General features: G+C 35.9%; 1 protein-coding gene across 3 annotated transcripts; it reads left to right on the top strand.

Moving 5' to 3' along the window:
• The first annotated feature begins 263 nt into the window (after positions 1-263).
• LOC109158152 lies at positions 264-26,484 on the top strand. Of its 3 annotated transcripts, XM_019305991.1 has the most exons (27): positions 264-455; positions 2,821-3,063; positions 3,380-3,757; positions 4,200-4,256; positions 4,738-5,340; positions 5,560-6,123; positions 6,395-6,451; positions 7,672-7,728; positions 8,203-8,505; positions 8,728-8,829; positions 9,493-9,810; positions 10,088-10,141; positions 12,411-13,034; positions 13,683-14,000; positions 14,274-14,330; positions 16,068-16,124; positions 16,599-17,222; positions 17,871-18,188; positions 18,463-18,552; positions 19,054-20,286; positions 20,523-20,579; positions 21,118-22,584; positions 22,717-23,115; positions 23,288-23,395; positions 23,482-24,321; positions 24,424-24,567; positions 24,652-26,484. In XM_019305991.1, the coding sequence occupies exons 1-27, from the start codon at positions 405-407 to the stop codon at positions 26,143-26,145; spliced, it is 10,617 nt and encodes a 3,538-aa protein (XP_019161536.1). In that variant the 5' UTR covers positions 264-404; the 3' UTR covers positions 26,146-26,484. The 3 variants fall into 3 exon arrangements, with proteins under 3 accessions (XP_019161536.1, XP_019161539.1, XP_019161538.1); XM_019305994.1 differs by lacking the exons at positions 4,200-4,256; positions 4,738-5,340; positions 5,560-6,123; ... (3 more) ...; positions 9,493-9,810; positions 10,088-10,141 and having other exon boundaries at positions 7,675-7,728; XM_019305993.1 differs by lacking the exons at positions 4,200-4,256; positions 4,738-5,340; positions 5,560-6,123; ... (3 more) ...; positions 9,493-9,810; positions 10,088-10,141.
• The last annotated feature ends 1,458 nt before the right edge of the window (positions 26,485-27,942 follow it).

Raw genomic sequence — 27,942 nt, 5'->3', positions numbered from 1 at the left:
AGCCCTTGGTATTGAGAATTCAACCTTTTGAAAGAAGAAATAGTGAATGGAATGGTAATTAAAATGGTATCACTCATTTAATTATATTTAAGGGAAAAAAGACATAATTAGGTGAATATATGAATCATCATCTTCCACCAATGACGAATTACACATCTGGCAGATTAGATTAGCAAAAAGTAATGTCATAAACAAGTGGCATTTTGTCAGCTTCTGCAAACGTTAACTTCATGGCCAGGCATCATCAGTTACAGATATGATGCCTAAAATTTCAATAATTCACATCTCCCAGCCCTACTTATATATAAACTCAGTTCCATGAATCCCAAGCTTTATGTAGAATATAAAGTTAAGGGATCTGATCGGATCGGATCGAGAAAATTCTCAACTTTTTTGCATGAGAAATGGCAACCGCCGTGGCTGCTGACACTTTTGCAGAAACAGCAGCTCAGACTGTAAGTCACTTCAATTTTCCTCTTAAATATAAATAGTTTTTTCGTTTCAATTCCAGTAGTACATGCCATCATATCCTAGCTAGCTAGCTTCTGATCTTTATTTTTAATTTTGATGATATATAAAGATTAAACTTGAAACTTTGTATTTAATTTAGTTTATACTCCGTAATTATATTGTTGAATTGGAGTACAAAAATGCTGACAAATCTTTAGTCTTGATGAGTTCCATATGGGAGTATAAGTTAAGCATATATTATATATAAATGTGTTAGTATGGTAATTAAAAATAATAAGTGAAATTGCCGATAGCCACCTAGGATATGAGTATGATGATTATGCACTGACAACTTGATATTGGTAGTTGATTAGTGATTAGTGAAATATGTTAGTTAGTAGTAGAAAGTTGTTGACTTTAATCAATCAAACAATTAACAGTATTGTAACAGTAGTACATATAAAAATCAATAATCAGATGGAAAAGAGACAATATCGAAAAGTTTAACTTTTAGTGTTGGTGTTTTCATAGTACGTACTTTTTTTTTTTTTTTTTCTCAAAAAAAAAAAAAAAAGAAGAAGTTAATTTTGATTATTTGGTCAAACAATCAATGAATAATTGGTCAATCAATTTTTTATAACAATTTATTGCTTCAAAACATTAAAATTTTAAAACTACTTAAAGTAATTTTTTCGACCAGCTTTTTTAAAAAATATATTATTTTCTCGAAAACACCCTCAATAATAATTTAAAAAAAATAAATGCGACTATGTAGACGGACTCAGCAATCCCGTTACTCTCATTGTCGATACTAGGCAAGTGGGGGGGGGGGGGGGGGGGGGGGGGGGGGGGGGGAAATTATAGTGTGGACCATGATCCACACAATGTTATGTAAACCATAACAAAAAATATATTTTTAATATACTAAATGTACATTATTTTTATACTGAATGTACATTATTTTACTGTATACAAAATATGGTCCATACAACTTGTGTGGACCATGGTCCACACAATAATGATTGGCAATGGGGTGCTTGAGCCCATTGACGAGACTCATAAGCCCATTACCTAGTACCATGAAGATAATTAACAACAGGACAAGTGATTACTGATTAGTGTTCACGGACTTCCACATATGTTAATTTTTTTTAATATAAATTCTATAATAATAATAATTATTATTTATTATTATTATTATTATTATTATTATTATTATTATTATTGTTATTATTATTATTATTATTATTATTATTATTACCCAAATGTCATTTTACATGTAACTAACAACTAATTTATCAAACATCTTTTTACAACTACTTAATGCTATCGGCTAGTCAAACTCACTAACCCAATTCGCTAACAGTTATTAGCTAAGTCAATCTGTTATCAGCTATTTGCCAAACACCCCTTTATGAATTTAAGAATCACAAATTGTTGAAAAACTTGGTTTGTCATATTTGGAGGTAAGAATTGCCATCTATGAGAGAACTAGAAACTACTAGAAACTAATATGAGTCGTCTATATGAAAAGATCTAATGGATCATAAATAATTTTAAAAGAATTGCATTGACATTTTTGTAAATCATTTAAACTTTAAAATGCAAGTAATATGTGCAAGTGTGCAAGTAACGAGTGTAAGCAACATTAGTATAAAGTACAATTTTTTTTTTTTGGGTACAAGTAATTAACTTTTACATTCATTACAATTAATTATATTGTTACTTGAGTGTACTAAAGTCAAAAACTGACTAACGATTTCCTGGGAAGCCATTATATTGTGCTTCTACATACTAAAATATGATACTTGCGGCGAGGGCAATTGAAGCATGTGCTCCATATCAACTAAAAGGTTAAACTGATAGTTGGCCGAGAGATTCAAAACCATAACCTTTGGTCTGGTTCTGATACCAAATTAAAGCATGTGGGATTGCACATTAATGGTTATATGCTCAGGAAGCTAGACTTCAAATAATTTTAGAAACTCAAATGAAATAATCGTATAGTATATATGTATAATTGTATATCATACCATACAGCATGAAACCTCTTGACAATTTAGATGGTCCATCAGCAAGTTTAATTTGTGAAAGAAAATAAATATTGTCTCCAGACAATAATGATATACTCCGTATAAATGATTATCACATTATATATTTTCTCAGGGTAAAAGAAGGAACCAAACATCTTACATGTTGAGTTTTGATTTTTGAAGCATAAAGCTAATATGCTATCTGTCTAACCTACAAAAGTTATACACGCAGAAAATAGTTTGAACAATACAGTATAGTATATTTAACACATGAATGCTGTTCTATTGATACAAGGCATGGATTTAAATGCAAATAATACCTATGACTTGTATGCAGAAAAGAGAGAATAATGATGAAAAGAGCATTCCAGAAGAAGTTGAGATAGTGTTGGAAAAACTACTCACAGAGGAAAACAAGAAAGTTGAAATAATAAACAATCCTCATGAAGAAGCTGATGAGGAACCATCAAAAGTGTTGGACAAAGATGATGATGATGGAGGCATACTCAAAGGAGAAAGTGAGGGGAAAACATCCACTCATTCAGAAGACACCAATGATGGGACAACTCTACAAGATAAGGTTAGAATTTCCATCATTTCTAGCCATTTAAAGCAGAGAATTAGATGGAAAGATCTTAAAAACTCAATGAAATAGTCTTAATTCTTAAATCATAATCCAAGAAAGCTCTTGATGATTTAGATGGAAAGTAGAAGAAAATAAATATTATCTCCAGATGATAATGACAGTGTATATGTATCAAAACATCCTTCTCAGTTTTGAAGCATAAAACTAAGACGCTACCTGACACAAAAAAGTTATAATATAAACAGAAAGTATATTTAACACTTGAATGGTGGATTATATTTAAGTGCAAATACCTTTGACTTGTATGCAGAAAAGCGATACTAATGAAAAGACTTTGTCAGAAGAAGTTGAGAGAGGGTTGGACAAACTACTGGCCACAGAGGAAAACAATCCTCAGGAAGGTTGTGATGGAACAGTTGAGGGTGAAAAGATGGCTGAATTATCGTCAACTCACAAGGCTATTACTGAAGAGAATTACAGTTCAGCAGAATACATTGGGAAACCATGCAGCAAAACGGAAAAAGAAATTCAAGAAAATTTGTTCTCAGAAGGAAAGGACAGCGACGGTAAAGACTTTGGGATTGTATTGAATAATAAGGGCATTCCACCATATGTGTCACAAGGAGAAAGTGAGGAGAAAACATCTCATTCAGAAGACACCAATGAGGGGACAACTCTAAAAGAAAGGGTGAGAATTTCATATTTTCTACACATTTAAATCTATTTAAAGCAGAATGAAACTATTCATATTTTTCATCAAGTGGAATTTTGTTGTTTTCTACCAGCTTTAGATGCATAGCCATCCACTGCCATTACAAATACTTACATATACCTAATCTTTCACATTAAGAAAGTAAGTAAGTCCCACCTAGTTATAGCTATGTGAACTTCAAGTGTACCATAATTTATAGTAAAAGACGTACACAAGATTAAAGAACATATGGGTTTATAAGGTCATTCGTTAGACTAGCTAATTGATTGGATTCAGTCTTGTAGTGTGGTTTGGCCCATGTGCATTATTATAATCCAATTGAGTGACCTTGACCCAATCTTAGATTATCACAATACATTGCTAATTATTTCTCTCTTCATGCACTCACAATACATTGCTAATTATTTCTCTCATTCAGCAGGTGCATGAAGAAACGGGAACCTTGACAGACATAGTAGGAGGCACAAGTGAAAATGTAAGCAACTTCTCTAATCTAAACTAATTTTAATTGTAAGTTCAATTCTTTTGATCCGTATAAGCATATTGATTGATCATTCTAGCTAGTAATACCTCATAGTTCATAGTGCATTCAAACAAGAAACAACCTGCATAATAACAAAAAGGATGATTGTTTGAAGTTCGTATGAGGATGCATGATGAGGATTAAAGAATAAACTGATAAATCAGCATAAATGATTTTTTATTCATTATCTATGTGGGGAAGCATTATATTCACTCTCTCTCTCTCTCCCTCAAGAAAAAAAAAAAAAAAACTTGAAAATCTTTTTATCAAATTTAAACATAAACAAATGCTTTTTTAGCATAGGAAAAGTAATGTAAACATATATTAGTATTAAAATAATATTTAGCACTTGAATGTTGTTAACACTATCAGGCATGCTCTTGGACCTTAATGTTGACATTACAGTTAACAAGATATTCCTTTCTTTTTGCAGAGAAGAGAGAATGATGAAATGCAGCCAGTTGAACCTGAGGCAGTGTTGGATAAACAAGCCCCACAAGAAACCAACACGGATGATACTGACAATCCTCGTGAATTCTTGAAAAACAATGAGGATGGTAATGATGGAACAGTTGAGGTTGAAAAGGCAGTTGAATTACTCTCAGTTGCAAAGGCTATTGAAGAACCTAACAGTTCACCAGAACCCATTGAAAATCCAATCAACACAGAAGATGAAATGCTGCCGATTGAACCTGGGGTAGTGTTGGATAAACAAGCCCCAGAAGAAACAAACACCGTTGAGATTGACAATCCTCATGAATCATTGAAAAACAATGAGGATGGTAATGATAGAACAATTGAGGTTGAAAAGGCGGTTGAATTACCCTCAGTTGCAAAGGCTATTGAAGAACCTAACAGTTCAGCAGAACCCATTGAAAAACCAATCAACACAGAAGATGAAATACTGTCGGTTCAACCTGAGGTAGTATTGGATAAACAAGCCCTAGAGGAAACCAACAAGGTTGAGATTGACAATCCTTGTGAATCCTTGAAAAACAATGAGGATGGTAATGGTGGAACAGTTGAGGTTGAAAAGGTGGTTGACTCAGTTGCAAAGGCTATTGAAGAACCTAACAGTTCAGTAGAACCCATTGAAAAAGCAATCAACACAGAAGATGAAATGCTGCCAGTGGAACCTGAGGTAGTGTTGGATAAACAAGCCCCAGAGGAAACCAACACGGTTGAGATTGACAATCCTCGAGAATCCTTGAAAAACAATGAAGATGGTAAAGATGGAGCAGTTGAGGTTGAAAAGGTGGTTGACTTAGAGGAAACCAACTTAGATGAGGCAGTACTAGTAATTCCAAAGCCGCTTGCAGATTCTGCTCAAGTCTCTGAAACAGTTTTAAAGGTGGACATAAACACAAATGACAATGATGACAACCACCCGTCCAAAATTTTAGAAAAGGATATGGTTGATGGTAGTCTTCCTCAAGAAAACCCCAAGGAGAAACTCAGTGACATGATCACAGAACATGAGAAGCCGGCTTCTATGGAAGCACCAAGAGGGCTACCTACAGATGACAATGTAACTGCCACAGTATGTGAAGGCACCAGTGAAGTGAAACAGCAGTGTACAGCTGAAATGTCCAAAGACGATGCAGACTCAAAAAATACCACTTGTGAAAATAATGCAGAAATTAGTCTGTATGTTGTTCATGAGGAGATTGAAAGGTCAGGTTTACAACAAAATACTGAACTAACCTTCAGGAAAGAGCTTATTTTAGACAAAATTGATGATGTGATACTCAAAGGAGAAAGTGGCGATGAATTCTCTCATTCAGAAAACATCAATGATGGAATAGCTCTATATGAGAAGGTGAGAATTTCATCTTTTCTACCAATTTAAATTTATTAACATAGACACCAACCACTTTTGTTCTTTATCAAGTAGCTTTTTGTCATTTTCGACAACCCCCTACATAGCCATCTACTCTCATTACTAATATTTGCATATACCTAATTTTCATATTCAGAAAGTAATTAATTCCTCCCTATTATAGCGATATGAAATTTAAGTGTGCTATGATCTAGAGCAAAAGACACTTAGAAGATCATCACAATACATGCCAATTTTTTCTCTGTTTCAGCAGCTGCATGAAGAAATGGATAACATAGCTGATATAGAAGAAGGCACGAGTGAAACTGTAAGCAATTTCTCCTCTAAACTTATTTTCATTGTAAGTTAGTTCTTCTTGGTGCAAAGCCATCTTGCATATAAGCATATAGATTATTTGAGTAATACCTCATAGTTCATGTGCATCCACACAAACAGAGCCTGCATGATCATAGAAAGGGGGCGAGTGCTTGAAGTTTATATGAGGATACTAATAAATGATAGCGACATGTTAGCTTATTACTTAGTTAATTCCATGAATGGTCCCTTGAGGATACTAAATGTACAGATCTTTAGTTAATTCCATGAATCGTTTGCCTTCTGTTCTCATACCTCATCTCATTCCTTAATTACTTCTGTTCTCAAACCTTAGATCTTTGACAACCTTGGCTCCTTCCTGAAATTGAGTTGTTGACAACCTTAGCTCCTTCTTTAAATTAAGCTTAGCTCCTTGACAACTTTAGCTGCTTTTTTGAGCTGTTGGGAACACGGCTACAACTTCTTCTGCTTCTTTGATTTTCTGTGCAACCTTAGCTGCATAATTAATTTAGCAATCTCTCCTGCCTTAATTAATTTGTGCAACCTCAGCTGCTCTTAATCCTGGCTGTTCCAATCTCACCTCTTTTTCCTTTTAATTTATTCCTTGGTTGCATCAACCTCGGGTGCTACAACTTCTACTGCTTCCTTATTTAATTTGTTACTACCTTAGCTGCGAGCTGCTTCTGTTGTTCAATTGCATCCTCGGCTGCTTCAATTAAACATTCAACCTTGGATGTTTGCAATTTAATCTTAGCTGCTTCTACAATATTATCTCCATCCTTAGCTACATCAATCTTGCCTGCTTGTAATTAAATCTCTTTGCAACCTTAGCTGCTCCAATTAATTTCACAACCTTATCTACTCACAACTTCAACTCATGTACACAAACCATACTCCAATTTATTTTTCATGATATTTTCTTCAAATTTTCTTCTCCAAAATTTGTTCTTGGCTTCTCGATTGTATAGATTTTTTTTGGATAAAAAAAGAACGAGACTAATGTACGAAGAAATAAGGGGTTTAATTTTTAGTCCAAAATACAATTTGGCTCATCAAAATCTAAGTACATATATTCCTAACACTTTCACATTAAGAAAGTAAATAATTCCTACCTAGTTATAACCATGTGAACTTCAAGTGCCATAATTTAGAGTAAAAGACGTACGTTCACAAGATTATAACAATACATTGCTAATTTTTTCTCTCTTTCAGCACCTGCATGAAGAAATGGGAACCTTGACAGACATAGTAGGAGGCATAAGTGAAAATGTAAGAAACTTCTCTAATCTAAACTAAATTTCATTGTACGTTCAATTCTTTTGGTGCGTATAAGCATATTGATTGATAATTCTAGCTAGTAATATCTCATAGTTCATAGTGCATTCACACAAGAAACAACCTGCATATAACAAAAAGGATGATTGTATGAAGTTTGTATGAGGATGCATGATGAGGATTAAAGAATAAACTGATAAAACAGCATAAATGGTTTTTTATTCATTATCTTTGTGGGAAGCATTATGTTCACTATCTCTCTCTGCACCCTCAAGAAAGAGAAAAGCTTGAAAATCGTTTTATCAAATTTAAACATAAACAAATGCTTTTTAGCATAGGAAAAGTAATGCAAACAGATATTAATATTAAAATAATATTTAGCACTTGAATGTTGTTAACACTATTAGGCATGCTCTTGGACCTTAATTTTGAGATTACAGTTAACAAGATATTCCTTTCTTTTTGCAGCAAAGAGAGAATGATGAAATGCAACCACTTGAACCTGAGGTAGTGTTGGATAAACAAGCCCAAGAGGAAACCAACATTGTTGAGATTGACAATCCTTGTGAATCATTGAAAACCAATGAGGATGGTAACGGTGGAACAGTTGAGGTTGAAAAGGCGGTTGAATTACCCTCAGTTGCAAAGGTTATTGAAGAACCTAACAGTTCAGCAGAACCAATTGAAAATCCAATCAACACAGAAGATGAAGTATTACCAGTTGAACATAAGGTAGTGTTGGATATACAAGACCCAAAGGAAAATGACAGGGTTGAGATTGACAATCCTCGTGAATCCTTGAAAAACGAGGATGGTAATGATGGAACAGCTGAGGTTGAAAAGGCGGTTGAATTACCCTCAGTTGCAAAGGCTATTGAAAAACCAAACAGTTCAGCAGAACCCATTGAAAAACCAATCAACACAGAAGATGAAATACTGCCAGGTCAACCCGAGGTAGTATTGGATAAACAAGCCCCAAAGGAAACCAACAAGGTTGAGATTGACAATCCTCGTGAATCCTTGAAAAACAATGAGGATGGAAATGATGGAACAGTTGAGGTTGAAAAGGCGGTTGAATTACCCTCAGTTGCAAATGCTATTGAAGACCCAAACAATACAGCAGAACCCATTGAAAACCCATTCAACACAGAAGATGAAATATTGTCAATTCAACCTGAGGTAGTGTTGGATAAACAAGCACCAGAGGAAACCAACATGGTTGAGATTGACAATTCTTTTGAATCCTTGAAAAACAATGAGGATGGTAATGATGGAACAGTTGAGGTTGAAACGGTAGTTGACTCAGTTGCAAAGGCAATTGAAGAACCTAACAGTTCAGTAGAACCCATTGAAAAACCAATCAACGCAGAAGATGAAATGCTGCCAGTTGAACCTGAGGTAGTGTTGGATAAACAAGCCTCAGAGGAAACCGACACGGTTGAGATTGTCAATCCTCATGAATCCTTGAAAAACAATGATGGTAATGATGGAACAGTTGGGGTTGAAATGGCAGTTGAATTACCGTCAGCTGCAAAGGCTATTGAAGAACCTAACAGTTCAGTAGAAACCATTGAAAAATCAATCAACACAGAAGATGAAATGCAGCCAGTTGAACCTGAGGTAGTGTTGGATAAACCAGCCCCAGAGGAAACCAACATGGTTGAGATTGACAATCCTCGTGAATCCTTGAAAAACAATGATGGTAATGATGGAACAGTTGAGGTTGAAAAGGCAGTTGAATTACCGTCAGCTGCAAAGGCTATTGAAGAACCTAACAGTTCACTAGAACCCATTGAAAAACCAATCAACACAGAAGATGAAATGCTGCCGGTTGAACCTGAGCTAGTATTGGATAAACAAGCCCCAGAAGAAACAAACACCGTTGAGATTGACAATCTTCATGAGTCCTTGAAAAACAACGAGGATGGTAATGATGGAATAGTTGAGGTTGAAAAGGCAGTTGAATCACACTTAGTTAAAAAGGTTATTGAAGAACCTAACAGTTCACCAGGAGAAAGTGAGGATAAATTCTGTCATTCAGAAAACATCAATGATGGGATAGCTCTACATGAAAAGGTGAGAATTTCATCTTTTCTACCAATTTAAATTTATTAACATAGATACCAACCACTTTTGTTCTTTATCAAGTAGCTTTTTGTCATTTTCGACCAACCTTAGCTACATATTCATCTACTCTCATTACTAATATTTGCATATACCTAATTTTCATATTCAGAAAGTAATTAATTCCTCCCTATTATAGCTATATGAAATTTAAGTGTTCTATGATTTTGAGTAAAAGGCACTTCCAAGATCATCACAATACATGCCAATCTTTTCTCTGTTTCAACAGCTGCATGAAGAAATGGCTACAATAACGGATCTAGAAGAAGGCACAAGTGAAACTGTAAGCAACTTCTCCTCTAAACTTATTTTCATTGTAAGTTAGTTCTTCTTGGTGCAAAGCCATCTTGCATATAAGAATATAGATTATTTGAGTAATACCTCATAGTTGTTCATCCACACACACAGAGCTTGCATGATCACAGATAGGGGGCGAGTGCTTGAAGTTTATATGGGATACTAATAAATGCTAGGGACATGATAGCTTATTTTAATGTATGGTCCTTGAGGATACAAAACCTACGAATCTTTAGTATGAAGGGGCTTAGTATTTTCAATTTCTCTTGCATCACTACATTTGATCAATATGTCATCAACATATACTATTAACAAAACAAACCCAAGATTCGTACATTTGAAAAACACGGTATGACCAAATTCAATAACGACACTACTAAACATCCAAAACCACACTCTCGGAGATTGTTTCAAACCATATAAAGACTTTTTCAATTTACACACCCTCCCGTACCCCCCCCCCCTCCCCCCCCCCCCCCCCCCCTTTCCTTCTAAGTAACAAACCCAGGAGGTTGCTCCATATAAGCTTCATCAGACAATTCACCATGCAAAAAGGCATTCTTAACATCTAACTGATACCATGTTCGTTGGTTAACTGTAGCTAAAGAAATAAACAACGGGGACAGAAATTAACTTAGCTACAAGAAAAAAGGTCTCCGTGTAGTCTACTCCATGTGTTTGAGCATATCCCTTGGCCACCAATCCTGCCTTCAATCTAGCCACTAAACCATCGGGGTTTGTTTTCACAACATAAAACTCAATTGCACCCAATAGCATAATTACCAGCTGGGAAATAAACCAAATCCCAAGTCTGATTGTTCTCAAGAGCAGCCATTTCCTCTTCCATAACAGTCCTCCTTCCATCATGAGATAAAGCCTAATGCAAAGTCTCAGGAACAGAAATAGAATCTAATCTAACTGGGTCATAAAAGCACGAGAAGACACCAACAAATGTTTATAGGAAACAAACAAAGAAATAGGATGACAACAACTATGTTTACCTTTCCTTAGGGCAATCAAAAAATCTAGATAATTTGACGAAGATTCTGGTAAGGGAGGTATATCCACCTATGTAAGTATGTAACTAACAGTGCAACCGTTTCCCTTGGATGCCTAGAATAGACTTGTCTAACTGGAGGTGTAACTCTAAGAATAGACCGAATAATGTCGTATGTTAGGAAATCATCTTCTAACACTGGAGTAGAGACATAGTCAGAAGAATTTATTGAGAACAAGGCATAAGAAAGTAACACCATATACCAATTACCGACCTAAATCCGGAGAATAACACCTATAGTCTTTTTAAGTGTGAGAATACCCTAAGAATTCACATTTAAGAGATTTAGGAATTAGGATAAAGTTTTCCCCATTGGTTATGGATATCCTATATGAAACAAGTACACCCAGAGACCTTCGGAGGAAGGGAAAACAAAGATTTTGACAGATATACAACCGAATAAGGAACCTAACCATTACGAACAGAAAAAGGCATTCTGGTAAAAAGGAATGCATTTTGTTCTTTTCTACCAGCTTTAGATACATAGCCATCTACTGCCATTACAAAAACTTATATATACCTAATCTTTCACATTAACAAAGTAAATAATTCCTACCTAGTTATAGCTATGTGAACTTCAAGTGTACCATAATTTATAGTAAAAGACGTTCACAAGATTATCACAATACGTAGCTAATTTTTTCTATTTCAGCAACTGCATGAAAAAATGAGAACCTTAACAGACATAGTAGGAGGCATAACGCATAAGTGAAAATGCAAGCAAATTCTCTAATATAAACTAATTTTCATTGTAAGTTCAATTCTTCTGATGCATACAAGCATATTGATTGATCATTCCAGCTAGTAATACCTAATAGTTCATAGTACATTCACACAAGGAACAACTTGCATGATATCTAAAAGGATGATTATATGAAGTTTGTATGAGGATGCATGATGAGGAATAAAGAATAAACTGATAAAACAGCATAAAATGATTTTTTTATTCATTATTTTTGTGGGAAGCATTATGTTCACTATCTATCTCTCTCCCTCAAAAAAAAGAAAAGATTGAAAATCTTTTTATCAAATTTAAACATAAAAAAAAAAAAATGCTTTTTAGCATAGGAAAAGTAATATAAACAGATATTAGTATTAAAATAATATTTAGCACTTGAATGCTGTTAACATTATCAGGCAAGCTCTTGGACCTTAATTTTGACATTATAATTAATAAGATATTCCTTTCTTTTTGCAGAAAAGAGAGAATGATGAAATGCAGCCAGTTGAACCTGAGGTATTGTTGGATAAACAAGCCCAAGAGGAAACCAACATTGTTGAGATTGACAATCCTTGTGAATCATTGAAAAACAATGAGGATGGTAATGACGGAACAGCTGAGGTTGAAATGGCAGTTGAATTACCCTCAGTTGCAAAGGCTATTGAAGAAATTAACAGTTCACCAAAACCCATTGAAAATCCAACCAACACAGAAGATGAAATACTGCCAGTTCAACCAGGGGTAGTATTGGATAAACAAGCCCCAGAGGAAACCAACAAGGTTGAGATTGACAATCCTTGTGAATCCTTGAAAAACAATGAGGATGGTAATGATGGAACAGTTGAGGTTGAAAAGGTTGTTGACTCAGTTGCAAAGGCAATTGAAGAACCTAACAGTTCAGAAGAACCCATTGAAAAAGCAATCAACACAGAAGATGAAAAGCAACCAGTAGAAACTGAGATAATGTTGGATAAACAAGCCCAAGAAGAAACAAACACCGTTGAGATTGACAATCCTCGTGAATCCTTGAAACACAATGAGGATTGTAATGATGGAGCAGTTGAGGTTGAAAAGGCAGTTGAATTACCCTCAGTTGCAAAGGCTATTGAAGAACATAATAGTTCAGTAGAACCTATTGAAAAACCAATCAACACAAAAGATGAAATGCAGCCAGTTGAACCTGAGGTAGTGTTGGATAAACAAGCCTCAGAGGAAACCAACACGGTTGAGATTGACATTCCTTGTGAATACTTGAAAAACAATGAGGATGGTAACAATGGAACAGTTGAGGTTGAAGAGGCAGTTGAATTACCCTCAGCTACAAAGGCTATTGAAGAACCTAAAAGTTCACCAGAACCCATTGAAAATCCAATCATCACAGAAGATGAAATGCTGCCGGTTGGACCTGAGGTAGTGTTGGATCAACAAACCCCAGAAGAAACAAATACCGTTGAGATTGACAATCCTTGTGAATCCTTGAAAAACAATGAGGATGGTAATGATGGAACTGTTGAGGTTGAAAAGGCGGTTGAATTACCCTCAGCTGCAAAAGCTATTGAAGAACCTAACAGTTCAGCGGAACCCATTGAAAATACAATCAACACAGATGATGAAATACTGCCAGTTCAACCTGAGGTAGGATTAGATAAACAAGCCCCAGAGGAAACCAACATGGTTGAGATTGATAATCCTTGTGAATCTTTGAAAAACAATGACAATGTTAACGATGGAACAGTTGAGGTTGAAAAGGCTATTGAAGAACCCAACAGTTCAGTAGAACCCATTGAAAAACCAATCAACACAGAAGATGAAATGCTGCCAATTGAACCAAAGGTAGTGTTGGATAAACAAGCCCTAGAGGAAAAGAACACGGTTGAGATAGACAATCCTCGTGAATTCTTGGAAAAAAATGAGGACAATAATGATGGAACAGTTAAGGTTGAAAAGGACGTTGATTCACCCTCAGCTGCAAAGGCTATTGAAGAACCTAACAATTCACCAGGAGAAAGTGAAGATAAATTCTCTCATTCAGAAAACATCAATGATGGGATAGCTCTACATGAAAATGTGAGAATTTCATCTTTTCTACCTATTTATTTGTTAACATAGATACCAACCACTTTTGTTCTTTATCAAGTAGCTTTTTGTCGTTTTCGACCAACTTTAGCTACGTAGCCATCTACGCTCATTACTAATATTTGCATATACCTAATTTTCATATTCAAAAAGTAATTAATTCCTCCCTATTATAGCTATATGAAATTTAAGTGTGCTATGAATTAGAGTAAAAGGCGCTTACAAGATCATCACAATACATGCCATTTTTTTTTTCTGTTTCAGCAGCTGCATGAAGAAATGGCTACCATAGCAAATATAGCAGAAGGCACAAGTGAAACTGTAAGCAACTTCTCCTCTAAACTTATTTTCATTGTAAGTTAGTTCTTCTTGGTGCAAAGCCATCTTGCATATAAGCATATAGATTATTTGAGTAATACCTCATAGTTCATGTGCATCCACACAAACAGAGCCTGCATGATCACCAAAAGGGGGTTAGTGCTTCGTGCTTGAAGTTTATATGAGGATACTAATAAATGCTAGGGACATGATAGCTTATTACTTAGTTAATTTCATGAATGGTCCTTGAGGATACTAAACTTACGAATATTTAGTATGAAGGGGCCTAGTATCCTCAATTTTTCTCCTGCATCACTTCATGTGATCAATATGTCATCAACATATACTATTAACAAAACAAACCAAAGATTCGTACATTTGAAAAACACGGTATGACCAAATTCAATAATGACACTACTAAACCTCCAAAACCACACTCTCGGAGATTGTTTCAAACCATATAAAGACTTTTTCAGTTTACATACCCTCCCACACCCCCCCCCCCCCCCCCCCTCCCCTCCGAGTAACAAACCCAGGTGGTTGCTCCATATAAGCTTCCACAGACAATTCACCATGCAAAAAGGCATTATTAACATCTAACTGATACCATGTTTGTTGGTTAACCGTAGCTAAAGAAATAAACATAGGGACAGAAATTAACTTAGCTACAAGAAAAAAGGTCTGCATGTAGTCTACTCCACATATGTTTAAGCATATCCCTTGGCTACCAATACCGCCTTCAATCTAGCCACTAAACCATCAGGGTTTGTTTTCACAACATAAAACCCATTTGCACCCAATAGCATACTTACGAGCTGGGAAATAAACCAAATCCCAAGTCTGATTGTTCTAGAGAGCAGCCATTTCCTCTTCCATAGCAGTCCTCCTTCCATCATGAGATAAAGCCAAGTGCAAAGTCTCAGGAACAGAAATAGAATCTAACTGGGTCATAAAAGCACGAGAAGACACCAGCAAATGTTTATAGGAAACGAACAAAGAAATAGGATGAAAACAACTAAGTTTACCTTTCCTTAGGGCAATCAAAAAATCCAGATCATTTGACGAAGATTCTGGTAAGGGATGAGTACCCACATATGTAACTAACGGTGCAACCGTTTCCCTTGGATGCCTAGAATAGACTTGTCTAACTGGAGGTGTAACTCTAAGAATAGACCCAATAGTAAACGTAGGAACAGTAATGTTGTACGTTAGGAAATCATCTTCTAACACTGGAGTAGAGACATAGTCAGAAGAATTTATTGAGAACAAGGCATAAGAAAGTAACACCATATACCAATTACCGACCTAAATCCGGAGAATAACACCTATAGTCTTTTTAAGTGTGAGAATACCCTAAGAATTCACATTTAAGAGATTTAGGAATTAGGATAAAGTTTTCCCCATTGGTTATGGATATCCTATATGAAACAAGTACACCCAGAGACCTTCGGAGGAAGGGAAAACAAAGATTTTGACAGATATACAACCGAATAAGGAACCTAACCATTACGAACAGAAAAAGGCATTCTGGTAAAAAGGAATGCATTTTGTTCTTTTCTACCAGCTTTAGACACATAGTCATCTGCCATTACAAAAACTTATATATACCTAATCTTTCACATTAACAAAGTAAATAATTCCTACCTAGTTATAGCTATGTGAACTTCAAGTGTACCATAACTTAGAGTAAAAGATGTTCACAAGATTATCGCAATACGTAGCTAATTTTTTCCATTTCAGCAGCTGCATGAAAAAATGGGAACCTTAACAGACATAGTAGGAGGTATAAGTGAAAATGTAAGCAACTTCTATAATATAAACTAATTTTCATTGTAAGTTCAATTCTTCTGATGCATATAAGCATATTGATTGATCATTCCAGCTAGTAATACCTAATAGTTCATAGTGCATTCACACAAGGAACAACCTGCATGATAACTAAAAGGATGATTGTATGAAGTTTGTATGAGGATGCATGATGAGGATTAAAGAATAAATTGATAAAACATAAATGATTTTTTTATTCATTATCTTTGTGGGAAGCATTATGTTCACTATCTCTCTCTCCCTCTAGAAAAAGAAAAGATTGAAAATCTTTTTATCAAATTTAAACATAAAAAAAAAAATGCTTTTTAGCATAGGAAAAGTAATATAAACAGATATTAGTATTAAAATAATATTTAGCACTTGAATGCTGTTAACATTATCAGGCAAGCTCTTGGACCTTAATTTTGACATTATAATTAATAAGATATTCCTTTCTTTTTGCAGAAAAGAGAGAATGATGAAATGCAGCCAGTTGAACCTGAGGTATTGTTGGATAAACAAGCCCAAGAGGAAACCAACATTGTTGAGATTGACAATCCTTGTGAATCATTGAAAAACAATGAGGATGGTAATGACGGAACAGCTGAGGTTGAAATGGCAGTTGAATTACCCTCAATTGCAAAGGCTATTGAAGAAATTAACAGTTCACCAAAACCCATTGAAAATCCAACCAACACAGAAGATGAAATACTGCCAGTTCAACCAGGGGTAGTATTGGATAAACAAGCCCCAGAGGAAACCAACAAGGTTGAGATTGACAATCCTTGTGAATCCTTGAAAAACAATGAGGATGGTAATGATGGAACAGTTGAGGTTGAAAAGGTTGTTGACTCAGTTGCAAAGGCAATTGAAGAACCTAACAGTTCAGAAGAACCCATTGAAAAAGCAATCAACACAGAAGATGAAAAGCAACCAGTAGAAACTGAGATAATGTTGGATAAACAAGCCCAAGAAGAAACAAACACCGTTGAGATTGACAATCCTCGTGAATCCTTGAAACACAATGAGGATTGTAATGATGGAGCAGTTGAGGTTGAAAAGGCAGTTGAATTACCCTCAGTTGCAAAGGCTATTGAAGAACATAATAGTTCAGTAGAACCTATTGAAAAACCAATCAACACAAAAGATGAAATGCAGCCAGTTGAACCTGAGGTAGTGTTGGATAAACAAGCCTCAGAGGAAACCAACACGGTTGAGATTGACATTCCTTGTGAATACTTGAAAAACAATGAGGATGGTAACAATGGAACAGTTGAGGTTGAAGAGGCAGTTGAATTACCCTCAGCTACAAAGGCTATTGAAGAACCTAAAAGTTCACCAGAACCCATTGAAAATCCAATCATCACAGAAGATGAAATGCTGCCGGTTGGACCTGAGGTAGTGTTGGATCAACAAACCCCAGAAGAAACAAATACCGTTGAGATTGACAATCCTTGTGAATCCTTGAAAAACAATGAGGATGGTAATGATGGAACTGTTGAGGTTGAAAAGGCGGTTGAATTACCCTCAGCTGCAAAAGCTATTGAAGAACCTAACAGTTCAGCGGAACCCATTGAAAATACAATCAACACAGATGATGAAATACTGCCAGTTCAACCTGAGGTAGGATTAGATAAACAAGCCCCAGAGGAAACCAACATGGTTGAGATTGATAATCCTTGTGAATCTTTGAAAAACAATGACAATGTTAACGATGGAACAGTTGAGGTTGAAAAGGCTATTGAAGAACCCAACAGTTCAGTAGAACCCATTGAAAAACCAATCAACACAGAAGATGAAATGCTGCCAATTGAACCAAAGGTAGTGTTGGATAAACAAGCCCTAGAGGAAAAGAACACGGTTGAGATAGACAATCCTCGTGAATTCTTGGAAAAAAATGAGGACAATAATGATGGAACAGTTAAGGTTGAAAAGGACGTTGATTCACCCTCAGCTGCAAAGGCTATTGAAGAACCTAACAATTCACCAGGAGAAAGTGAAGATAAATTCTCTCATTCAGAAAACATCAATGATGGGATAGCTCTACATGAAAATGTGAGAATTTCATCTTTTCTACCTATTTATTTGTTAACATAGATACCAACCACTTTTGTTCTTTATCAAGTAGCTTTTTGTCGTTTTCGACCAACTTTAGCTACGTAGCCATCTACGCTCATTACTAATATTTGCATATACCTAATTTTCATATTCAAAAAGTAATTAATTCCTCCCTATTATAGCTATATGAAATTTAAGTGTGCTATGAATTAGAGTAAAAGGCGCTTACAAGATCATCACAATACATGCCATTTTTTTTTTTCTGTTTCAGCAGCTGCATGAAGAAATGGCTACCATAGCAAATATAGCAGAAGGCACAAGTGAAACTGTAAGCAACTTCTCCTCTAAACTTATTTTCATTGTAAGTTAGTTCTTCTTGGTGCAAAGCCATCTTGCATATAAGCATATAGATTATTTGAGTAATACCTCATAGTTCATGTGCATCCACACAAACAGAGCCTGCATGATCACCGAAAGGGGGTTAGTGCTTGAAGTTTATATGAGGATACTAATAAATGCTAGGGACATGGTTATTATAATCAAGGAAATCTTATTTGTTAGATATTAAAAAACTACTAAATAGTTATATATATATATATATATATATATATATATATATATATATATATATATATATATATATATATATATATATGTGTGTGTGTGTGTGTGTTACTCTATGCCAGATTCCTGTGCAAACATAAATGCTCTCTAGCAAGGGAAAAGTAATAGAAATCAGTATGAAAGTAACATTTTACACTTCAATGCTCTTTCTTACCATTAAGCATGCTCTTTGAAGCTTACTTCAGTTTTTACATTACATATAAGTGTTTAACTGCAAATGCCTCTTTCTTTTGTGCAGAAAAGAGAGAGTGATGATAAAACTTTGCCAGTTGAAGCCGAGGTGGTGTTTAATAAACTTGTCCCAGAAGAAAAGACAGTTGAGTTTGACAACCCTCATGAATTCTTGAAACGCGATGAAGGCAGTAATGAAACAGTTGGGTGTGAAAATGTGATTGAATTACCCTCGATTTCCAAGGCTATTGTTGAAGAACATAACGGGTCTCAAGAACCCATTGGAAAACCAAGCAAGACAGGAGATGAAATGCCTGAAAAGTTGCTCTCCAAAGGAGAGAACAGTGATGGTCAAGACATGGGAATTATATTGAATAGGGGGATTCCACTAAATGAAACCCAACAAGAAGCCGAAGAAGTGTCAAATGAGTTAGATAAAGATGATGACAAAGGCAAGGCACCAGAGGAAATTTCAGTTCAGGCTGATTTGACAGAAAATTTGAAAGATAGTGAGGAATCAGGAGAAGCCTGTAAAGAGCAAGGCAAGCCTTTCATTCCAGAGGGTAAGAACATGGATTCTATGGTAGTGGAATCAAGTGACGATAAGGAGGATGAGAGGGTAGAGAAAGAGGAATGTTTCCCTCAAATAACATGCAGTGACATGGAAACAGAAAGTGCTCATGGGGTTGATGATTTGTTAAGCAGCCAATTGGTTGCTTCTGAAATCAAAAAGACCACCTTAGATGAAGCTTCACCACCAAGCGAAGTCTTTACAGCAGATCTACAAGGGGAGATAAACACGAGTGACAATGATTATAGTAACCAGTCTAAAATTTTAGAACAGGATACTACAGTTGATGGTAACCTGAGTACAGCTTGTAAAGCTCAAGAAAACCCTGAGAAAACACTCAGTGACTTGATCACAAAACATGAGGGAAATTTGCCAAAAGAAAGTGAGGGGCCTGTTTCTACAGAAGCATCAAGAGGGCTACATACAGATGAGAATGAAACCACTGCAGTATGTGAAGTCACAAGTCAAATGAAACAGCATGGCACAGCTGAAACGGTCAAAGATGATGCAGACTCAAAAAATTCCATTTGTCAAAATGGAGCAGAAAAGAATCTTAATGCAGCACAAGAGGAGATTGAAGGGTCATGTCTACAACAAAATACTGAACCAACAACCTTCAGCAAGGAGCTTATTTCAGAACAAAACAATGAAGGCATACTCGAAGGAGAAGGTGAGGATAAAGCATCTCATTCACAAATCACAGATGAAGGGATAACTCTACAGGAAAAGGTGAGAATATCTTCTTTTCTACCCATTTTAAATTTATTAATGTAAATAACAACCATAAATGCTCTTTAGCAACATAGCCATCTTTTGCCATTATAGATACCTAATCTTTCACATTCACAAAGCAAATAAGTCCTTAATTATAACTATGAAAACTTTATGTGCAATACTCTATGTAAATTAGAGTAAAAGATGTTCGCTAGATTATCATTATACATTGTCAACTTTCTCTCTTTCAGCAGCTGCATGAAGAAGTGGCAACCATAGCAGATATAGCAGAAGGCACAAGTGAAACTGTAAGCAACTTCTCCTCTAAACTAATTTTCAATTAAGTTCAATTCTTCTTGATGCTCACTGTATTGTATATAAGCATATTGATTAATTGAATAAGTATATTACCTATAGTTCATAGTGCATGCACACAAAGAAACAACCCACATGATCACAAAAAGGAGTTAAATGCAATAAGTTTATATGAGGATACATGGTGGGGAAAAAAAGTCAAAAACAGTGTACTTGGCTATAGCCAGGTGCAAAACTATTGAAACTGATAAGGGGAAAAATGTTGCATTTCATATGCACTTACAGGGCCTGACAACCTCTTGAGAATCATTATGTTCACTCTCTCTCTCTCTGGGGAAACGAAAAACTGAATATCTATTATCAGATTTGAGTATGAACTAAAATGTGCTAACTGCCATTGGAAAGGTGATAAAAATAGAAATTATTGTAATACTTCACACTTGAATGCGTTTCTAACATTTTCAAGCATGAGCTAGGGACCTTTAGTTTTTATATTACATTTAACATAAAATGCCTCTTTCTTCTATGCAGAAAAAAGAGAATGATGAAAAAACATTGCCAGATGAACATGAGGTTATGTTGGATAAGCTTGCCCCAGATGAAAGCAAAAAGGTTGAGATTGGCAATCCTCCTGAAATCTCGAAAAGCAGTGAGGAAGGTAGTGATGGAACAGTTGAGTGTGAAAAGATGATTGAATTACCCTCAGTTGCCAAGGATACTATTGAAGAAAATAACAGGTCTACAGAACCCACTGACAACCCAAGCAATACAGAAGATGAACTGTCGGGAAAATTATTCTCAGAAGGAGAGAACAGAGAATCTCAACCAGAAGCTGAAGAACCATCAAAAGCATTAGAAACAGATGATGATGAAGGCATGCCACCAGAAAAAACCTTTGTTCAGGCTGATGCAGTAATAAATTGTCCAGCTGATTTTACAGAGTATTTGAAAGAAGATAGTGAGAAATCAGGAGAAGTTTGTAATGAAAATGACAACACACAGTGTATCCTGGCTACTAAGACAAGTTTTCCCAATGATGATTCCAACGAAACAAACGCCCAGGGAATAGCAGATAAAGAACAAGACAAGGATTTCATTCCAGAGGGTGAGAATATGGATTCTTTGGTAGTGGAGTCACATGATGACAAGGAAGATGGTAAGGTGAAAAAGGAAGAAAGCTTGGCTGAAACTTGCAAAATTCCTCTTATGGAAATACAGAGTCAAAGTAGTGATAGCCAGGATGCTCACAATGTGATAGGCAGCCCCTTAAGCACTTCACCAATAGAAGAGACTAGCTCAGAAAAAGTTGGATCCAGTGAGGTGGAGCCTGAATCAACCAAAGCGAGTTCTGATACAATGGAAGATGAATTTGTTAAACATGATGAGGTGGAAACAGAAACCATTCAGGGAGTTAATGATTTGCTTGGAAGCCAATTGGTTTCTCCTGAAATCGAAGAGACTGGCTCCGGTGAGGGTACATCAGTAAGTGAAACGATTGCTGACCCTGCACCATTAATAGAAGTCCATGGAACAGTTTTAAAGGATGGTGTACACATGGATGAAAATAAAGAAGATCACCAATGCAAGATTATAGAAAAGGATAACATAGTTGATGACTCTGTTACAGTGCAAGAGGAAAATATAACAAGAGCAGGTGAGGAGCAGGCTTCTGAAGAAGAATTGAGAGGGTTACATAGAGATGAAAATGAAACTGTTGTTGTGCATGATGTCATCAGTGAAGTGGAACAGCAAGACACAATTGAACTGTCAAAAGATGATGTGGATTCAGAAGATTCCTTGTTCAAATATGAATCAGAAAAAGAGAACTTGCATGCACCTTGTGAGGAGACTGAAAAGGCAGCTTTACCTCAAAATGCTGATCAAACAGCTTCAAATGAGGAACTTATTTCAGTAAAAGATGATGAAGTACTCAGAGGAGAAAGTGAGGATAAAGCAGCCCATTCAGATAATAACGGAGAGACAAACCCACAGGAAACGGTGAGAATTGTATTAACATTGTGAATTTCATCTTTTTTTCCCCAACTTTCAATTACTTACATAGATAATATACATTTGTTTCTAATTCACTAAATCAAAAGTCCAATAAAGCCTTCAAATTATTTTTGGCAGAATATGTTAACCGTTGATTTGGATGAAGCAAAGAGTATTCAGGGCAATGAAAACAGTGAATGGGCCAACGATTCAACGGTTGATGAAAAACCCGAGCAACAAATCTATACAGCAACTGATATGCCTACACAAGAGCTAAAGTATGCATATGAGACAAACAAAATTCCTGAAATCGAAGTTTTAGGTGATACATCTGCGCAAGGGCAGTCAGACTTGGACCTGATATCAGCATGTCCAGCTGATATTCATGTAGCTGAAGACACAGGTGAGAACAGTAATGAGATGTGCCTTGAAGAAGTAGCTGACATGAAAAATCAAGAGGATCAGATCAAACAGGATGGTTCTCAGAGAGCAGCATCTGAAGTAAGAGGAAACTTGAGCAAAGGAATAGAAAATGAGGCAAGTCATACTCTAGATTAAAATACATGCCAAGATATTTGATAGGCAACATGCTCTAATTTACTGTAAAAAATTTCTATAGTTTCTTTAGGAAAAATATAATAACACAAAGCTCCATATTATGATTTGTCATATGTGCATATTCACTAACAAGGGCTGGTATGTAATGCAGATTAGCAAAGACTGTGTTTGCTCTAACACCATAATAGACAAAGAGGAAAGTTTAAACAGCAGAATCCCAAGAGGCAATGAAGAAGAAGCTAAGGAATCAAAAGAAGAGGTAAGCATCTATACAAATGTTTATTATTTAGATACCTCTCAGGTTCCATCACCTACTTTGTACGGTAACACACATTGATTTGACAGATTAAGGAACCAGTCAAAGAGGCCAACTACCACAACTTTCAGACTACACATGCTGACACAGAAGAGCAAGTAATATGTGTTTTGACCAATGCTCAAAATACTATGCAGTCAGAAGAGAAAATGCTTCCAAAAGAAAAGGATTGTCATGTTCAAAACTTCTCATTGCTCAAGACATCTGAGGAAAATGAAGATCAAATCTCAGAAACAGCAGAACCACTTATGGCAGCAACTCGGGAAATGGAAACAGAACTTGTTGAAGTGCAAGGAAAAATAGCTCCAGTCAGTAGTGGTCTGACTTCTGAGAAAGATGTAGTTACTGGAAATGAAATTGAGGTGGACACAGATGAAACAGATACAGTACCTAATCAGGAAAATGACTCCAGCTTGAATAGGAAAGTGAATATAGAAACTGTGGCTGCAGGGGAAGATACGGATACCAGAGAAATGAGCTTGCATGAAGAGCAGATTGAAGCATGTTTGTCTATAACTGATGATAAAGTTGCAAGCTCACTGGAGGAAGAAAACCCCATAACAAAAATAGTTAATGAGACTACCATTGCTGAAACTTCTTCACCACTTGGGACAAGGGAAGGTATGGTGACCAAGGACATTTTACTTGAAGAAGAACAGCATTCTGTGATAAATTCTGAAGGATGGTCAGAGAAGTCTGACCATATTATTGAATCTGCATCAGAAGTTCACAAGCTGGAAATGCCACTAGAAGCAGAAAAGATTGGCTTTGTGGAAGAAAACCTGGCAGAAACAGAGACTGGGGAAATCGTGATCAAGGAAACAAATGAAGAAAATGATATCATAAAAGCAGATATTTCAAGTGAGCAGGTGAGTGTACACCACGAATAAAATTTTCTAGTATAACCAATATAATTCATTTGTTCCTTTTCTTCTACAGCATGTTAAAATTTGTTTACTATGACTGTTCAGACCCAGATTGCTGATCAATCAGTGATTGTAAAGTCTTCTCTGGATTACCCTGAAGAAGTCCTAAGCCTAGATGCCTACCGAGAAGTTGAACTGAAGCCAGAAGAAAATGAGTTGGAGAGATTAGGGGAAAATGAAAGCATAAAGGTTAGGGGACAGAAGTGATTTTTTTTTACCTTTTCTATATAGTCACTACAATCTGAAACCTTCTGATATATGTTTCCTGAACAGGAGGAAGCCAGCAGTGACAACAAAGCAGAAGCTGAAGAAAATGCTATCAAGAGCCTTACACAGGAGCATGGAGAAACGGCCATGGAAATGGGTAAAGATGGAGAAACCGAAGTTCAACAAAAGAACCTTGATTTCTCATTCAACATCAAAGATTCAGCAGTGGAGAACTCATCAACAGAGACAGAACAAAAAGATGTCAAAGATAACATTGACATCATTGAGAGTGCACAAGAGCATGTGCCAGGTCATCCATATGAACTACAAAATGATGAAGCAGATCCAGCAAAGATCCAGAATGACAACAGTACTGACTCTGAAGAGAAAGGATCCAAGAATGAAGCAACGGAAGCTGCTTCCAATGAAGCAGCAGGTTTAGAATGTGGAGTAGATGCGAAAACAGAAGTGGAAGTCAATAAAGAAACAGACAGATCCCAGACAATGGAATCATCAACCCTTTCAGATTCCAATCTCGTGCTAGGATCAATAGATGAGTCCTCACAAGTGACAGAACATGAAGATACTAAAAGCCAAACTGAGAAGCTTTGTGATTTTACCCACAAGGATTCAGAAATGACACAACCAAGGGATTTTCCTTCTGATTTTACAGAGATAAAAAATTACATTGATGACAAACTAGCACAACATGAAAGTAAGGTTGCTGTATTGGATACAGAGTTTCCAGCAGAAGCATATCCACATGAAAACACAGAGGTCAGGACTTCAAGTGAGGGCAATGATTCACAAGAAATGCAACAGAACTCAAAAGCAGCAACTACCCATAATGATTTAGAGGAGATGAAGCCTGAGAATGCTGGAGAGACAAAGGACAATTTTGAAGGGCTAGTTTTCCAAGAAGAGAAAAGAACGGTTGACCATTCCAGAGAAAAATTGGGTGATACTTCTCTTACACAATCAACCATCCTGCAGGAATCCATAGAACAGATACTGAAACCAAAACAATCTGAAGATAATGAAGCTGAAAATGAGGAGCAGATCAAAAGCATGCAAGAAGAAGATGAGACTAAAAATATGGAAACTGCTTATCCTAATGATATTGTTCAAAGCATGCAAGAGAAAGAAACAAATAACAACATAAATGCATCACAGCTGCCTAAGGAAGAAACAAAAGAAAGGCGCACGGCCACAGAGGCAGGTGATGAAGCTTCTTCCATGGCGGGCCTTCCAGGTGCTTCTTTGAATGAAAGGGAGGTCATTTTGTACAAGGAGGAAGATGAGGCAAGTAAAGTGGAAACAGAAGAACATGAGGAAGAGGAAGAGGAAGGAGGAGAACACAAGGGAGAAGATTCGGGACCTGAAGCTCCGGTGATTGTAGAGAACGCCGCCGCCGCCGGAGATGCTGACGTAAAAGCCGGTAAGAAGAAACATCATAACATTCTGTCCGGAGTTGGATCGAAAGTGAAGCATTCAATTGCAAAAGTGAAGAAAGTCATCACTGGTAAGTCTTCTCCAACAAAGCAACAATCGCCTAAATAGAACTACTTGAAGAAGAAGAAGAAGAAGAAGAAATTGGGTTGGATAAAACTGAGTTTGTGTGAAGTAGAAGTATTATAGTTTAATTGTTTATAAAGAATTTGTTACTACAGTTTGTTAATTTGTGTATTATACGGTTTTTGTTTCACAGCCCTTGAAACCATTCCAAGGATTTCAAAATGGATTAAAGGGCTGATGGTTTTTTCAGAAACAAAAATTAGGGTGATTTTTTTGGACTGATGGGAGTGAGTTGGGAGATGAAGTTTTTTTGTTGATTGTTTATCTTGTAAATTAATTTTTTTGGGGACTCATTCAATGATAATAAAAATATAAAAGGTTGTGTATTTTTATAAAAGGTTGTGTAGCTGTGCACGTGTCGCGCCCAATTAGTGTGCACACATTAGCTAGGCGCGTAAATATTTCTTTATTTTCTTTTGTCGATTTTTTTTTTCTTTTCTCTTCCCCTCTTTCTTACTTGTCAGTTGTCATTGCAAAAATTACAAAAAAAAAATAAAAAAATTTATTGTTGAGGTTGCTTCAAGCATCCAGTGTACAAACTAGACATTCACATCTTGTTTTCTTTTGTTTTTTTTGGTATACTTAGATATTCATCGGACACAATAACTAATTCTTTGTTAAATTGTAAGTACATTTTTTCTGTGGGACGGTGACCTGAAGATTTAAAGTTGTTACATCCCAAAGCGAAGAATCAAACACTTAACCTTTCGTTAAGAATGGTCCAGACATACACATCTTAATAGGGGTGAAAGAGGCTGAGAGTATGAGACCCCGCAAGTAGGTCCTCACCTAGTTAATAATTATATCGCGGATCAAGGTGTATGTAGTAATATGCACACATACACATTCATACTTTTTTTTTCTTATGCATTGTTAATAACTTACATTATTTTTATCTTTCCTTTTTTAAAATAAATCATTTATAAGCTCTAATTGATATCTTTTAAGGGTCCGATTGGAAATTCGAAAAATGATTTCTGTAAATCATTTTTCGGGTTTTCAGTGTTTGGAAGAGTCTGAAAAATTGAAATCAACGGAAATCATTTTTTGGGTCAAAGGAAAACAATGCTATTTAGGGAGAAAATAACTTCCGCCAAAATTTGGCAGAAGTCATTTTCCGGACTGCAACCTCCGCGAAAACTGTCTGTTTCACCAGTTCCAGAAAATAATTTAAACACTAAATATTAAGGTTTAAGTGTATGGACATATAGAATAAATATTATAAACATAGTACATGATGAATATTATTGAATATGATATGTCTGTAATATAATGATTATGGACATTAAACTTTATGTTGGCATTGTGTCATCTAGTCCTGCTTAATTTGGTGATAACACCAGAAGGATGGAAAAGCAAATCGAAGACTGCATTGAACAATTTCATAAAAGTATGGGACTAAATTATGTCACAACAGTTGAATAAGACGAAATTGAGATAAACCAATGTCTGATCAATAAAAGGTCGAAAGTGCATCTCCAGCTGACACAATGTAACAATAATGTCATCCATTTTGCAATTCATCTAGTTTGTCTGGATCAATCACTTTTCCACATATAGCATTGAAAAAGAAACAAAACCTTATAATACTATATCTCAACTTTTTGGCAATATACATCTAACAACCACTGACAATAGTTGCTGCATCAAGGCATGACAATCATGAGATTTCAACCCCACCAATTTTAAATCCTTCATATTCACAAGTGTTCTGATATTTGATGAGTATCATTGTGGTACCTTGACTCCACGTAAACACTCACAAAAACTTATTTTATCCTT

The sequence above is a fragment of the Ipomoea nil genome, unplaced genomic scaffold (assembly GCF_001879475.1).
Source record: "Ipomoea nil cultivar Tokyo-kokei standard unplaced genomic scaffold, Asagao_1.1 scaffold2805, whole genome shotgun sequence".
Lineage (NCBI taxonomy): Eukaryota > Viridiplantae > Streptophyta > Magnoliopsida > Solanales > Convolvulaceae > Ipomoea > Ipomoea nil.
Note: the sequence above shows the minus strand (reverse complement) of the source record. Positions and strands in the feature narration are given on the sequence as shown.

Excerpts from the sequence above, each read along its gene's own strand:
- LOC109158152 (XM_019305991.1), top strand. The coding sequence starts at position 405 with ATGGCAACCGCCGTGGCTGCTGACACTTTTGCAGAAACAGCAGCTCAG. Across the intron at positions 10,142-12,410 it reads AAGAAGGCACAAGTGAAACT|AAAAGAGAGAATGATGAAAT; the intron begins GTAAGCAACTTC and ends TTCTTTTTGCAG. Across the intron at positions 22,585-22,716 it reads AGACAAACCCACAGGAAACG|AATATGTTAACCGTTGATTT; the intron begins GTGAGAATTGTA and ends TATTTTTGGCAG.